A 16,587-nucleotide genomic window follows, 5' to 3' on the forward strand; every position below is an offset into this window, starting at 1 on the left:
TAGCGGATGTCACCTTCTATTAGGCCTCCCCCACCACAACTCGAACAATCTTTAGGTCTGATGGACCTCTGGGTCATAACTGTTGAGGCAGAGTTTCTTAAGTTTGTATTTTAATTGTTTTATACTGTAATTTTATTTTTGTTCTTCATTGTTTTTAATTGCTTAATTCTTTGATGGAACCCACCCTGAGCCTGCTTTGTGGGAAGGGACGGATATAAGCTGAATAAAATAAAATAATAAATAAAGCTGCCTTGGATGGTAGCCCACAGAGAGGAAAGGCTAAGAAACAGGTGAGTTCCGAATCCCTGCCCCAAGTACTCCTTTTGTATTGGACCCCTATTCCTGTCTCCACTTCACATGCCAACAGGACAGATACATGACTAAACCAACGTAACTATCACCATAACATCTAGTTTGGCTCCAAGTAAAACTGACAGGACAGTACTAGAAGAATGCATAAGTAGTTAGAAACTAACAATGAATTTGTGAAGAAGTAAATACAAGTAAGACCTATTATGCATGGGTATTTCCCCTCACTTTCACTGTCTGCTAAGTTTTCTTTGTTGTTCTGCATTGATTTTCCTCTCTCCAGCACTCAGTTTGCTTTCTGGTCACTGTTTCCCCAGGTTTTCTGAGAGTGCTTTTGTACTGATTTCCCCCTTGTTTCACTTCCAAGCCAAAGCTAATTCAATTGTATACTGATTCCATTGGATTCCACCACCTTGTGCTAATCCTCAAAGGTCACTCGCCTCCCACATCAAGGTTGTTTCACATATTCTTAAAGGAAGAAAAGTTTTTTGGGGAACCATTTTGGCAATCTCTGGAGGCCTAACATTTAAGATCCAGTTTGGTGTAGTGGTTAAGTGTGTGGACTCTTATCTGGGAGAACCGGGTTTGATTCCCCACTCCTCCACTTGCACCTGCTGGAATGGCCTTGGGTCAGCCATAGCTCTGGCAGAGGTTGTCCTTGAAACGGCAGCTGCTGTGAGAGCTCTCTCAGCCCCATCCACCTCACAGGGTGTCTGTTGTGGGGGAGGAAGGTAAAGGAGATTGTGAGCCGCTCTGAGACTCTTTGGAGTGAAGGGCGGGATATAAATCCAATATCTTCTTCTTCTTCTTCTTCTTAAAAGGGGAGCTGAACCACATGGACCTTCTACAAACGGCTGAACTTAAGAATCACTTTGGATCAATCAATTTGGAAGACAGAGTGCAATCAGCATAGGACAGGCTATTAAAAATTCCCAAGGTCATGACCAGTGTGTAGGATCAAATTAGAGACTCACAAAGAGAAAACCACACAAATTTGCAAGGAAGGGCAGGCAATTAGTGTTACTGTGCAGCTGTGCAAGGGCATCAGCAAAAATACATACAGCTCCCCCCCCCCCCCAATTTAGTGGCATAAGACTAAAAAGAATTCTCCATGGCTTCTGCCAAAGGACTCCTCCCCCATACGCAATTTGTATGCGGGGGGGAGTCCTTTGGCAGAAGCCATGGAGAATTCTTTTTAGTCTTATGCCGCTAAATTGGGGGGGGGGGGGAGCTGTATGTATTTTTGCTGATGCCCTAGCACAGCTGCACAGTAACACTAATTGCCTGCCCTTCCTTGCAAATTTGTGTGGTTTTCTCTTTGTGAGTCTCTAATTTGATCCTACACACTGGTCATGACCTTGGGAATTTTTAATAGCCTGTCCTATGCTGATTGCACTCTGTCTTCCAAATGGATTGATCCAAAGTGATTCTTAAGTTCAGCAGTTTGTAGAAGGGAGGAGGGGGAACTGGATGTTGAAATTGACAAGACTTTTTTTGTAAAGTGACAAGCAGCTGTGAAGACATGTGGGCCTCTACCCTGGTGGAGTTGCAGTCAACTTTGCAGAGGCCCACATGTGTATATGCACACACACATACACACATTGCCAACCATTACAACTTTCAACGCCAATGTCAGTGGGTTCTATCGTACATTCTGTACACTCAACATATTCCTCCATATTATGAGATAATGTGCCTCTTTCCCATTTTTCACACTGGCTGATAACACAGCAGAGAATCCCTTTGTGCGCTGTGATATCAAAAATGTCCTCACAGCTGCTTGTCAGTTTTAAAAAAAAGTCTTGTCAATTTCAACATCAAGTTCCCCCTCCTCCCTTTGCCTGAGTTCCTTTCTGTTCCCTTTCATTCAACAAATTAATGCGAAGTGCATGCACAAAACCTGAACCATGAGGATTTAAATGGAAGGTGCTTGCTGGGTGCTACTGTGCAAATGTAATAGGGCGATTTGCATATTTATTTAAAAAAAAAACTTTGGACACTACCCCCACACATCATAAGTGACATTCCACCCTGATTTAGAAAAGTGTGGTTTTTAATTGTAGCTGCAGAATAAATATACCAGGGGGAAAAGAATGGTGTGTAAGATAGGTACAGAATCTGAAGTTAAGATTAAAGGTTTATGGCTCTGAAAATCTGCAGTAAGATGTGCGTATGTAATCGGCCTCAGTGAAGCAAGCTTACAGTACTTTAAAAGAGAAAAGAATCAGGAAGAAGTGGCAGTGGCATGAAATTACGGTTCTCAGCTATTAAAACTAAGATTTAGGCAAACTGGGCATGCAATTTTTCTCTCCTCTCTGTGTGTTTTCTATTTGTTACCATTCTCACCTTTGGTGAGTTTATACAATAGCCACGTGTCAACTGTCCCAAAACAGCAATTATCATCTTTTACAGCTTGTTCCACCTGAAAATAAACAGACCATATTTTATTGTGAGATGGTTAAGTATGCAACCTGGAGAAAAAAAGAATTGCTGCAGGAGCTCAAGACTGGTTTACTGAGCCATCAGTGAGAGAGAGAAGGAGAAGGGGGTAGAGAGGGGGGGAGTAAAATTACACAGTGATGAGGGGGTTAGAAAGTAATCAAAATTTCTACTGCTACAAGACCACCCTGATTATCCAAGTAAAAGACACTACTTCTTAGGCTATTTTCATTTCTTGGCTTGGGAAAAAATGTTCAGCATACAACATAACAATTACTTCAGCAGGCTGGACAGGACAAAACACAATATTTCAGTGCCAATTACAAGACCCATTGAACACATTTTAAAATTAATATTTGAATAATAAACATTAAACTTTTACACTTATCAAGAAAGAGGATCCTTGTTAAATGCTTTCACCCCACCTTTCTCCCACGAAGTGGGATCCAAGGCAGTTTACAGTAAAACTCACTCTACATCAATGGAACAATATAATAACTCATACTAACAATCTCATAACATGGTTCAGGTCAGTCACAGTCCTTCCCCCAAGGCACAAGCTGTTTCATTGCCTCATACACAGAGAAAGGAAGGACTAAGTAGTTGGTCTCTCTCACCCCTGGCTACAGGGCCAGCCCTAGGGTGCATGGCGCCCCAGGCGGACTGACTGCCCGCTGTCCCCCACTGCAGGGGCACCCCCGAGCCAGCACCCTCCCCTCTGCTTCGCTCCCATAGCATGCTCAGAGGAGCAATGCCAGCCTCCTGCTTACCCACTTCGGCAGGCATCACAGTAGAGCAGGGGTGGCCAACGGTAGCTCTATAGATGTTTTTTTGCCTACATCTCCCATTAGCCCCAACCAGCATGGCCAATGGCTGGGGCTGATGGGAGTTGTAGGCAAAAAACATATGGAGAGCTACCGTTGGCCACCCCTGAATTAGAAGAAGAATTGCAGATTTATACCCCACCCTTCTCTCTGAACCAGAGACTTAGAGCGGCTTACAATCTCCTATATCTTCTCCCCCCACAACAGAAACCCTGTGAGGTGGTTGGGGTTGAGAGGGCTCTCACAGCAGCTGCCCTTTCAAGGACAACCTCTGCCAGAGCTATGGCTAACCTAAGACCATTCCAGTAGGTGCAAGTGGAGAGGGGAATCAAACCCAGTTCTCCCAGATAAGAGTCCACGCACTTAACCACTACACCAAACTGACAACTTAGGCATTTGTCTTGGGTGCTGGATGGGGAGAGCCCAATTTGGTGCCTCCCTCCCAGCATCCTAGGCCAATGTCTAATTTGCCTAGTGGGCGAGCCAGCCCTGCCTGACTACATTTCTCTCATCTGGAAGCACAGGAAAGTCAACACAGCATTTAGCATAGATAACAACAGGACAACAGGTATGCTTACCTCAGGTATATGTTGTAAAACCCAAGCCATCCTTAAAGGTATGTGTTGAGTTGTGAAAGTAAGTGTACTTGCCATCAAAAACAATTCAATCCGAGTGAAAAAGTGCAGCACTGAACAGAAACCATGGACTACCTGTGCCAAACAAAGATTATTTGTATAAATATCTGGCAGTCTTCTGCAGTGCTTTGGTCAAAAAGATTGCTTAAAATTACCCAAATACATCATTTATGTGATGAGAAATGTTGCACTCAAGGAAAATGTACATAACACAACATTCAAAAGAACCTTTAAAATAAAAATGTGCATACAGCAAGCCCTGCATGGGATAGCAGAAAGAAGAGTGGATATCTAAATTTCCTTAAAATAAAAAAACCCAAACCAAAAAACAACAACAAAACCCCACTGGCTACTCATCTGCTTCCAAGCAAAATGCAAAACACTGGTTATTGTTAACTCTTAAAGTCTTAAATAGCCAGGCTCCAGGAAAATTTGCTCCCATAAAGAGCCAACTTCACAGTTAAGGTGTTCTAAAAATGCCCTGACCTGGATGGCCCAGGCTAGCTAAATCTTGGAAGCTAAACAGGGTTAATCCTAGCTAGTATTTGGATGGAAGACCACAAAGGAATTCCAGGGTCACTCTGCAGAGGAAGGCAATGGCAAATCAACTCTGTTAGTCTTTTGTCTTGAAAAACCTACTGGGTTGCCATTAAGTTCACTGTGACTTGACGGCAGTTTACACACACATGAAAATGCCCTACCCTACTTGGCCTGCTCTCACCCTAAGGAGAGCACCTTCTTAGTTTGAGCATTGTAGTGTTCAATTAAGTACAAGCTATAAGCAGTGAGGCATTTTGCGACTGTCTAGCTAATGGTGGGGTAAGAGAAAAAGAAATGTGAAGCCTAGGAAAGAAAGCCTTAAATCCTAGATATTTGTACAGTCCCTTGTCTATGTGAAATGCTGTATTTATGTTTTATTGAAACAATTAATGTCATTTCTTGTGATAAGAATGTGCTGAGCTGCATCTAACCATGGGAAGAGAGCAAAGATGTGTCTCTCATATTATTATGAGATAATTCATGTAGCCAAGGTGTTTTGACACCATGCATGCTTAGAAAGGATATTAAAAGGAGAAGAGAAAGAAAGGGAGAGATTTATATATCTAATTCTCAGCATGTCCTCTATGTGCAGATATTTATTTCCTCAGATGAGAGACACATGGAGGATAGAAAGGTTTTCCTGCTTGGGGCACTTCCCATGTTTGCAGGAAAATCTGAAAACATTAAAAAAAAACCCCACTGGGAGGTTTAAATCCATCCCCAATGAAAAGTGTTGTCTGTGCATGTGCAAACAACAGTCAAGCTCTCATCAGCCTGCCTCCCCATGGCCAGCAGGATGCTCTTGGAGCTGCCACTGCTACCACTGAGTCCCTCCTGCAGCCTCTCCATGACCTGCAAAATGCTCCGGGGGCTGCCACCAGGTACCTCCCTGCAGCTAGCAGGATGCCGCTGAAGCTACAGCAGGAGAGCCTTCCTGCACCCATAAAGACAATGCCAAAGCTGCAGGAAGGAATGACCACGCTGCCTGATCCTTCCCGCCCAAGGGTTCCCAACCCACGGAGAACTGGCAACCTGCCTTCCTGAGAGAAAGAGAAAGGAGGAGAGGTTGCCTGGGGGGAGAGAAAAAGGGGGATTTGCTTCAGAGAGAGAAAAAGACAAAGAAGGCAAAATTGGTGGGGAGGAGACAGAAACTATAAGAAGGGGGGGCATTGGCTTGGTGTGGGGAGGAGAAGAGAAAGAAAGGGAAAGAGAAAAACAGATGAGAGAGTGAGAGAGCGAGAGTGTGTGTGTGTGTGTGAGAGAGAGAGAGAGAGAGAGAGAGAGAACGTAGAAGTCATGGCAACTTCTAGTGATTGACCCCTACTGGGGGGCCTGGAGGATATTCAGAGAGATGGCTAAATAAAGCATGCCCCTGTCCCCCTGACTACTGGAATTTCAAGGAGGTCTCCAATCCAAGTTCTTGCCAGAGTCGACTCTGCTTAGCTTCCAAGAGCTGAGATTGGGCTTACCTGGGCTATCCACATCAGTGCACACATTCCTAGCATTGTTGCATCACTAATAAAACCAGTTTAACAGCTTGATTCTTTGCATAATTACTTAGACGTGAGGCTTATTTATTCACTACAGATCCTGTTGATGTAAACAACCTTCCAAATAATTGTTTGCATGCTATTGCAGTTTTAAATTAAAACAAAATACACGAAGCAACCATTTTATTGAAAATTTCTAGGATTTGTTAATGTTTTCTTCTACAAAAGATATGAAAGAATGGGAGGGCAAACTTTTCTTCTTCTGGCTTTGGACAGCAGTCAAGATTGGTAAGATTTATAAAATGGAAGGGAATGAAAAGCAACAAACAAAATACTGCCTCTCCCCCTGTAACGTGAGAGCTGGCTGTAACGTGAGAGCTGGGAAATCTACAAAATGGATGAGGTGAGGGAGAGATATAAGCAGGGCTTTTCTGTAGAAGAAATCCACCAGGAACTCATTTGCATTTAAGGCCTCATCCCCTTGACACCAAGCCAGCCAGAACTGTGTTCTTGTGCATTCCTGCTAAAAAGAAGCCCTAGCTATAAGAGATAACGAAAAGCAGAGGGACAACATACAGGACAACTGCAAAGTAATGCACATTGGGGCCAAGAATTCCAGCTACAAATACAAGTTGATGGGGTGTGAACTGGCAGAGACTAATCAAGAGAGAGATCTTAGGGTTGTGGTGGATAACTCACTGAAAATGTCAAGACAGTGTGCAATTGAGGGACTTCCGGAGTAGGAAAATGTTGAGCTGAGCTGCTTCTCATAAAGGGAGAAGGCTGGAACTGCTGTTCAGGTAGTGGAAGGCAAATTAATGCCTACTGCCTACTTTCCTCAGTCAGAGATTAGTCCAAGTTATGCATAGGAAACTCTGAGATTTACTTTGGTTAAAAGGGAGTCCCGGGGGGGGGGCTCCTTTGAGGCTTTGAGGGGTCTCCGGAGAAGAGTTGCATTTTCATCATCTGCAGAAGTTTTCAGAGTCTTTTGTTTGACATAAGCTCGACAGAATCCTAACCTTCTTGGACATTACTAAACATCTAAAGCTACACAAGACCGGTGTGAACATAAGAACATAAGAGAAGCCATGTTGGATCAGGCCAACGGCCCATCCAGTCCAACACTCTGTGTCACACAGTGGCAAAAAATTTTATATACACACACACACTGTGCCTAATAGCCACTGATGGACCTGTGCTCCATATTTTTATCTAAACCCCTCTTAAAGGTGGCTATACTTGTGGCCGCCACCACCTCCTGTGGCAGTGAATTCCACATGTTAATCACCCTTTGAGTGAAGAAGTACTTCCTTTTATCCGTTTTAACCTGTCTGCTCAACAATTTCATCGAATGCCCACGAGTTCTTGTATTGTGAGAAAGGGAGAAAAGTACTTCTTTCTCTACTTTCTCCATCCCATGCATTATCTTGTAAACCTCTATCATGTCACCCCGCAGTCGACGTTTCTCCAAGCTAAAGAGTCCCAAGCGTTTCAACCTTTCTTCATAGGGAAAGTGCTCCAGCCCTTTAATCATTCTAGTTGCCCTTTTCTGGACTTTCTCCAATGCTATAATATCCTTTTTGAGGTGCGGCGACCAGAACTGCACACAGTACTCCAAATAAGACCGCACCATCGATTTATACAGGGGCATTAAGATACTGGCTGATTTGTTTTCAATTCCCTTCCTAATAATTCCCAGCATGGCATTGGTGTGGATCTGGATAATTTGCAGAAAAGGTACAGATGACTATCTTTCATTCCGGGACTATTTAAAGTTAAACAGAATAAATTCAAAAGGTGGGAAATGGAAATCGAGAAAGCTTGGAAGAAGAAGGGATGAAGAGGTGAAATTTAGACTTTTTAAATTTAAAGGACAGTGCTAAGAAGTGAGAAGGAATTTATTGTTTGGTCTACTTGCGGTTTTGAAAAAAAGAGCACCATCATCACAGACCTGCAGCATACACAGTCAACACAGGAAGTACGTCAAGTATCGTGAGATCTCTCTACCAGCGAAAACGGGATTTGGTGGCAAGTAAAGCAGGAAGTATTAGATGAAAAGCCTACTCTAGGACTATAATACCATAGAAAAACATCGGCGGCCATTACAAGGAGGTCAAAATTAAAATAATAATTTTAAGGTGTTTGGGACATTAATAATTGTTGGAAATAATTGAGATGGTGATGAAAGGATAAATACTATTGGACATTATTGTCAATATTGGAATTAGAAGCTTTTAAAGGAATTTTTTAAAGGGAAGTAAAAAGTCGCGACCGCCATTTTGAAAGAAATAAAATTTTAAAAATTAATATCTCAGCCTAGGAGGCTTTGAGGATGGCGAAATTAGGCTTGTTGGAAAAAAGCAAGCTCTAATCTTTTGAATTTGATAGTTAAATTTTAAATTGGTGAGTATAAAATTTTCGGTGTTTTTAAATGTCAGAGCATAAGCAAACCCATACAAAGGCTACCTCTCTGGAGAAAAGGCAGGAACAATTAGAGGCAATGGAGGCCAGAATGATGAAAGGTATGAAAGACAAGATAACTGCCTCTAAGAAAGAAATTATAGAAGAGATTAAAAAGATATGGAAGATCCCAGAAATGAGACTGAGGAAACATCTAAAAAAATGCAGGAGGTAGAAGGGAGAATGAAAGTACATGATTCCACCTTGTTGAAAATACAGGAAAAAGTGGCAATCCATGACTGCAAATTGATGGAGACTCAGATACGTCTGAGAGGACCTGAAAAGGAAGAGAGTTACTTGAAAGAATATATAATAAAAATAATTGCAGAATTTTTGGAGGAAGATCCTGAAGAGACTAAAAATATGTATGACTATATGTATAGAGTGAACTCATTCTATGCCAAAAAAATAATATACCAAGAGATGTGGTCATAAGATATATGACAAAAGAAATGGTGGAAAAGATTATGAACAAAAATTTTGAAAAGACATTGATTGTGGCAGGTAGCAGAGTAAGAATCATGAAGGAATTACCAAGGCAAATGATAAATGACAGAAGAACGTACAAAAAACTCACAGAGAAATTACGGGACAATGAAATGAGGTATAGATGGATAATACCTGAAGGTTTGAGCTTTGAACTTCAGGGAAAAAGAACCCCAATTACAAATGAACAGGAACTGCATAGATTTTATGAAGAACATAAAGAATTTGCACCATGATGGATTACAAATTATTATCTTGGAATGTAAATGGACTAAATTTACCACAAAAAAGAAGGGCAACATTTCATTGGATTAAAAAGCAAAATTGTAACATAGTTTGTCTACAAGAAGTACATATAAAACAGAATGATTATAAATTTTTATGGAATAAACAATTGGGATTAGAATTTTATTCCCTGGCTGAGCAGAAAAAAAGGGGAGTGATTTTTTATGTTAAACAGGAATTGGATGTGAAATTAGTACTTAAAGATAAAAATGGAAGATTTGTAGCAGTAGAAATAAATTTGAATGGGAAAAAATTATGAGGGAGACTACAATATTACAAACACAAATTAGACATTTATTAAATAAAGAATTGGAATGGAATTTGAAAAAATTACAGCAAAAGTCTTTTGAAGGAGAAAATAAACCTGGAAAGTACCTGGCCTGGCAATTGAAAAAAAAGAGAGAAAGTAAAATTATTAGCAAGATTGTGGTTGATGGAAGAGAGATGGTGGATCAAGAAGGAATAAAAAGAGAATTTTTTAAATATTATGCTAAACGATTTAAGGGTATTGAAATAAAGAGAGAAAAGATGGAACTATATTTACAAAATATTAAAATAGCACCCTTAACAGAAAATATGAAAAAAAAAAATTGAATGTGCCAGTTGAAAGAATAGAGATTGATGCAGCGATCAATGCAATGAAAATTGGAAAGGCTCCTGGGCCAGATGGATATACAGCTAAGTTTTTTAAAACATTTAAAGAGGAATTAATACCAAAGCTCCAAAAATTGATGAACATGATAAGATTAAAAGGTAAAATACCAAATACATGGAAGGAAGCAGTGATTTCGTTAATTCCAAAAGAAGAGAGAGATGTCACGAATGTAAAAAATTATAGACCGATTTCATTATTGAATAATGACTATAAAATATAAACAAGAATACTGGCAGAATGACTTAAGCAATATTTGATAAACTTTATAAAGGAAGATCAAGCAGGGTTTCTCCCCAAAAGACAGATAAGAGACAATATTAGGACTGTTGTAAATATTGTAGAATATTACGAAAGACATCCAGAAAAGGAAGTAGCATTATTTTTTGCGGATGCATAGAAAGCATTTGATAATCTAAACTGGGACTTTATGGAGAAAATGGAGATGGGAGAAGACTTTATAAGGATGATAAAAGCAATATATACTGAACAATGTGCAAGCCTATGTATAAATGCAGACCTTACAGAAGATATGATAATTAGTAAAGGTACAAGTCTTTTGCTGATGCAAATTCAAGAAGACAAAGAAATAGAAGGATTAAAAATAAAAGGATTTACTTATAAATATAGAGCATTTGCAGATGATATAGTGTTTATAGATGAAAATTCAACTCAAGTAACACCCTTGCTGTTAGCTAAAATACAAGAATATGGAGAACTGACGGGATTTTATATAAATAAAGAAAAATCAAAAAAATTATGTAAGAATATGGAAGTAAGTAAACAAAAGGAGTTACAAAAGCTAACGGGTTGTGAAGTTACCTCGAAGGTAAAATATTTAAGTGTGGAGATAACAATGAAGAATATTGATTTGTTTAAAAATAATTATGAGAAGCTATGGCGTAAAATGGATGAAGACATGATAAAATGGAATAAACTTAATTTGTCATTGCTGGGAAGAATAGCTACAATTAAAATGAACATTTTACGAAGAATAATGTATTTATTTCAAACTATTCTGATTGTGAAGGACAGCAAACAGTTAGCAGATGGCAGAGGAAGATCTCAGAATTTGTGTGGGCGGAGAAGAAACTAAGGATCAAAATGAAAATTTTAACAGATGCAAAAGAGAGAGGAGGATTCCAATTACTAGATTTAAAACTATATCATGAAGCAGTCTGCTTAGTGTGGATAAAAGAATGCGTGATGCTACTAAACAGAAAACTTTTGGCGTTGGAAGGTCATGGAAATAAATTCGGCTGGCACGCTTATGTGTACTATGGAAAAAAAGATGGATGGTTTTTTCTCTCACCATTATATAAGAAATTATTTGTTGAATATGTGGATGAAATATAAGAAATATAGTGATGAGAGAAAACCGTTATGGATAGTGCCAGCAGAGGTGATAAAAATAATGACTGAAGTGGGCGAAGAAAAGTAGTTGTCATATAATCAGCTATTAAAAATGCAAGGCGGTAAAATAGAGCTGAAAACTGCGAAAGAGTTGAACAATAAATATGACTGGTTTCAAATGCAACAAATAAAGAGTTTGGTGTAAAAAGACATTAAAACTGAAGGAATAAGAAAAGAACAAAAAGAAATGGAAATAGTTCTGCTTGGAGTTAATGAAAAATTAATTTCAAAACTATATAAACTGCTTTTGAAATGGTCTACAGAAGATGAAGTAGTGAAATCTCAAATGATTAAGTGGGCAATTAATGTAAATAAAGAAATACAGATGGAAACTTGGGAATATCTTTGGAAGAATTCTATAAAGCTTTCAACATGTCATAGTATTAAAGAGAACTGTTTTAAAATGACGTATAGATGGTATATAACTTCTAAAAAGTTGGCAAAGATGAACAATAAGATGCCAGACAGATGTTGGAAGAGTAAAAAACATGAAGGTTCTTTTTACCATATGTGGTGGACTTGCGAAAGAGCAAAAGAGTATTGGCAGATGATTCAACAAGAAATATCTAGGATCTTGGGATATGAAATCAAGAAAGTTGCAGAGACTTTTCTGTTGGGATTATATATGGAAAAATTTCCAAAAGAAGATAGAACTATAATTTGGTACTTGCTCTCAGCTGCTAGGACATCGTATGCGCAGTTGTGGAAGCAAAAACTTCACTTCAAATCCTGCTCTAGCTAAAGAGCTAACACTGAACAGATTTGATTGTAATGCCGGCACACACAGCACTTCCTCAAGGTCACAACCTAGTGCTGGAAAGTTTACCTGGCCGTTACACACTACCTCAGACATAGAACCATCAGCCTGCCAAGAACATTTCATTAAAGCTTTAGAAGTACAAATATGACTAGTCGCCCCAGAGTCTACTAGCCAAACAGACCCCTGTGCTGTTGTTCCCGTAGTCACCAGTTTAGCCTGCTCACAGTTCCTAGGCTTCTGCAGAGATGTTCTTCTCTGTCTCCCAGCTCCTGAACAGAACTTCCTGATGTGAGAAGCTGACCCACACCGGTAGCACTTTCTCACATGTAGTACTGCTGAGCTGCTTTCCTGCTGCTGCTTGGCAACGACCCTCTGACTCAGCACGGCCCTTGACTCACTCCCACTGACAGGTGCACCGGTTCCACTCCCAGAATGGGACGCTGCAGTCAGCCTGTCTTGAAAGTCGTACAACCCGGCACAGACGGACTCCAGAGCTGTTATCAGTTCCAAAAACTCCGGAGGCAGCGATGAAAGCAAAATATAAACTCTGTCGCCTGCGGCAACAACCTTGCCTCTGGTCTCCAGCTCCACAAAGCAGTCAGTGAGAGCCTTAATATGCTCCCGGACACAGCCACCTGGCACCAGCAACGTACAATACATCCTTCGTGTTAACGTCATGATAGACCCAGCAGTGGTATGCACATAAATTCCACGAAGCGCATTCCAAGCCTCTCTCGCCATCGGCTTCCCTCTCACATATATCAATTAATCACCCCCCACACCGAGGATGATATTTGCAAGAGCTTTCTGCTCCAGGACAATCTCATTAGCCATCGGAGCAGTGGGGAGGGGTCAGACACACATGTCCACAGCCCTTCCCTCTTTAGAAAAAATTCCATGCGCAGAGACCACACCAGATAGTTCACCGAAGTGAGCTTCTCAACCAAAATAGCCAGAGGTTGAGCCAACTCTCTACCGTCCATAGACACCCAGAATTCCTCCTCCTTGTCGTCACTTACTGACAAGGACAATGACACGGCATCAGCACACTCCTCGGACTTGCACTTCACCTCCTGCACCAGCACGGCTCTTCTCAAGACTCCAACGAACCTCCACAGCCAGGCACAGTCTCCAGGTCTTAACTACACAGCACTCGGTCTGGGCCCATAACCCTTGCTTCCACAGCTGCGCATACAATGTCCTAGCAGCTGAAAGCAAGTACCAAATTATACTTCTATCTTCTTTTGGAAATTTTTCCATATATAATCCCAACAGAAAAGTCTCTGCAACTTTCTTAAATTTATATCCCAAGATCCTAGAAATTTCTTGTTGAATTATCTGCCAATACTTTTTTGCTCTTTCACAAGTCCACCACATATGGTAGAAAGAAACTTCATGTTTTTTACATTTCCAACATCTGTCTGGCATCTTATTATTCATCTTTGCCAATTTCTTAGGAGTCATATACCATCTATACATCATTTTAAAACAGTTCTCTTTAATACTATGACACGTCAAAAGCTTCATAGAGTTCTTCCACAAATATTCCCAAGTTTCCATTTGTATTTCTTTATTTACATTAATTGCCCACTTAATCATTTGAGATTTCACTATTTCATCTTCCGTAGACCATTTAAAAGTAATTTATATAATTTTGAAATTAATTTTTCTTTGTCTCCAAGCAGAACTTTTTCCATTTCTGTTTGCTCTTTTCTTATTCCTTCAGTTTTAATGTCATTCTCCACCAAGCTCTTTATTTGTTGCATTTGAAACCAATCATATTTATTATTCAGCTCTTCAGCAGTTTTCAATTCTATTTTCCCACTTTGTATTTTAAATAGTTGATTATATGACAACCACTTTTCTTCACCCGTCTCAGCTGTTATTTTTATCAGTTCTGCTGGCACTATCCATAACTGTTTTCTCTCATCTCCATATTTCTTATATTGCATCCATGTATTTAGCAAGCTGTTTCTTATATAATGGTGAGAGAAAAAGCCATCTATCTTTTCCCCCCATAATACATATAAGCATGCCAGCCAAATTTATTTCCATGACCTTCCAACGCTAAGAGTTTTTTGTTTAACAACATTATCCATTCTTTTATCCATGTTAAGCAAACTGCTTCATGGTATAATTTTAAGTCTGGTAATTGAAATTTGCCTCTTTTGCATCTGTTAAAATTTTCATTTTAATTCTTGGTTTCTTCCCCGCCCACACAAACGCTGAAATTTTTCTTTGCCATCTATTAAGTTGTTCACTGTCTTTCACAATCGGAATAGTTTGAAACAAATACATTATTGTTGGTAGAATATTCATTTTAATTGCGGCTATTCTACCCAACAGTGACAAATTAAGTTTATTCCACTTTAACATATCTTCATCCATTTTACACCATAGCTTCTCATAATTATTTTTGAACAAATCAATATTCTTCATTGTTATCTCCACACCCAAATATTTTACCTTGGAAGTAACTTCACAGCCTTTTAGTCTCTGCAATTCTTGTTGCTTATTTATTTGCATATTTTTACATAGAAGCTTTGATTTTTCTTTATTAATACAAAGTCCCACCAACTCCCCATATTCTTGTATTTTGGCTAACAACAAAGGTGTGACGTGTATGGGGTTTTCATTTATAAACATTATATCATCTGCAAATGCTCTGTATTTGTAAGTAAATCCTTTTACTTTTAATCCTTCTATTTCTTTATCTTCTTGAATTTGCATCAGTAATATTTCAAGAGTCATTATAAACAATAGTGGGGAAAGTGGACAACCTTGTCTTGTACCTTTACTAATTATCATGTCTGGAAAATCAGAGAATTTTGGTGTAATTACCCTCAAAGTTTTGCTCCTTAATTTCAGGTACATAGTGAAGGGACAGGCCATAGTTATAATATTCTGGAGGGAAAGCGCTCTATATCTTCTCAGAGAGGAACTGCTTAAATGTTGTGCTTAGGAGAGGACAGGTTGCTGTTAACCATTAAGGGTAAAACTCACAATTGCAATTAGAGCTAGAGCTGAGGACAAATGGCCAGGTCCCATGCTCATGGACTTAGCACCACACCTGCTGTGCCTTCACATTTGAAGTATACAAAGGGGGGGGGGGCTAAGACCAGAGTCTAAAACTACCTAATTGTATCACTTGCCCAACTATCTAATTGCACCACTTGCTAAACTACAAATGATTTTATGATTGAAAGTCCAGCATGTAATTTGACCGTAAGAAGCCACTGTATCAAGACTTAGATTGAGGCTGTGCTACACTGGGGAAATGGAAGGTTCAACACTCTGTGATAGTAGTATATGAATTGGAATTGGGGTGACAGTAAGACCATGGACAATAGAAAAATGAGTACGACATACAAGTAAAACAAAACAGATAGGTTAGTCCCACTATTGGCAACTTTAAAACTGATGGAGGTAATGTCCTCACAGGAAGTTATAGAGGAATTGCAGAATTCTATGCAACTGTATTTTATGAATGCATTGAGTCAGGTGCAGGCAAATTTGACAGAACAATTAGATGGAGTAAATAAGAAATTAGATGGCCTACAAAAGCAACTGACAGAAGTAAAGGAAGAGATTAATGGCTTGACACAATCTACAAAATATGTGGAAGGAAAGTTGGAAGTAGTGAATGAAAAGTCTGAGGAGATAGAAAAAGTTCAAAAATACGAAGGAGACGGATTAGGGACAATAGAAACAGCGCAGGTAGTGCATATTTCAGGAATGCAGAATATTCCAGAGGATAGGTATGACGATATAAAGGAGGTGATAGTAGAGATCTTGACACCAGTTCTTGGTATGAAGAAAAAGGAACTGGAGAAAGATATAGAAAATGGCTATAGAGCTTGCCTTATTTATTTCAAGGAACACCTCTTGCTGAGAGAGGTTTATATAAGGTGTATTAGGAGGAAAATGAAGGAATTGGTCTGCCAGACGATGAGAGACAAATCATTAAAGTTATATCGTTGGCATATTACACCAATAAAACTGAAGAAAGTGTATTCCGAAATTGCTGGTTGCTTTGTTGCAGGGAAACAAATTGATACCATGCAATTCATAAACAAAGTAAGATGATTTGAAATGCCAATGCTTTTTTTTCCTTCTTTTTTGGACCACAGTGTAGAAGAAAGAAAGTTTTTTTTTTGTTAGTTCTAGACTTAGCTGAGCTAGATATTTTGATGGAGATATTAAGAGAAGAAATTAACAAATAGACAAACAGATAGAAGGAAAATGGAATTTATTGTATGAAAGTGTATTCCGAACTTGCTGGGTTTTTTTTGTT

At 39.4% G+C, this 16,587-nt stretch overlaps 1 protein-coding gene across 1 annotated transcript in view; it reads right to left on the reverse strand.

Annotated features, from left to right (window-relative positions):
• The window catches only part of GK5 (glycerol kinase 5), a 56,743-nt gene that overhangs the window by 27,686 nt on the left and 12,470 nt on the right, over positions 1–16,587 (reverse strand). The window contains exons 5-6 of the mRNA XM_060242293.1: positions 4,151–4,282; positions 2,656–2,731 (exon numbers count right to left, since the gene is read on the reverse strand). Coding sequence (XP_060098276.1) covers positions 2,656–2,731; positions 4,151–4,282 — 208 coding nt within the window. The remainder of the gene's footprint in view (positions 1–2,655; positions 2,732–4,150; positions 4,283–16,587) is intronic.

The sequence above is a fragment of the Heteronotia binoei genome, chromosome 6, assembly GCF_032191835.1.
Source record: "Heteronotia binoei isolate CCM8104 ecotype False Entrance Well chromosome 6, APGP_CSIRO_Hbin_v1, whole genome shotgun sequence".
Classification (NCBI taxonomy): domain Eukaryota; kingdom Metazoa; phylum Chordata; class Lepidosauria; order Squamata; family Gekkonidae; genus Heteronotia; species Heteronotia binoei.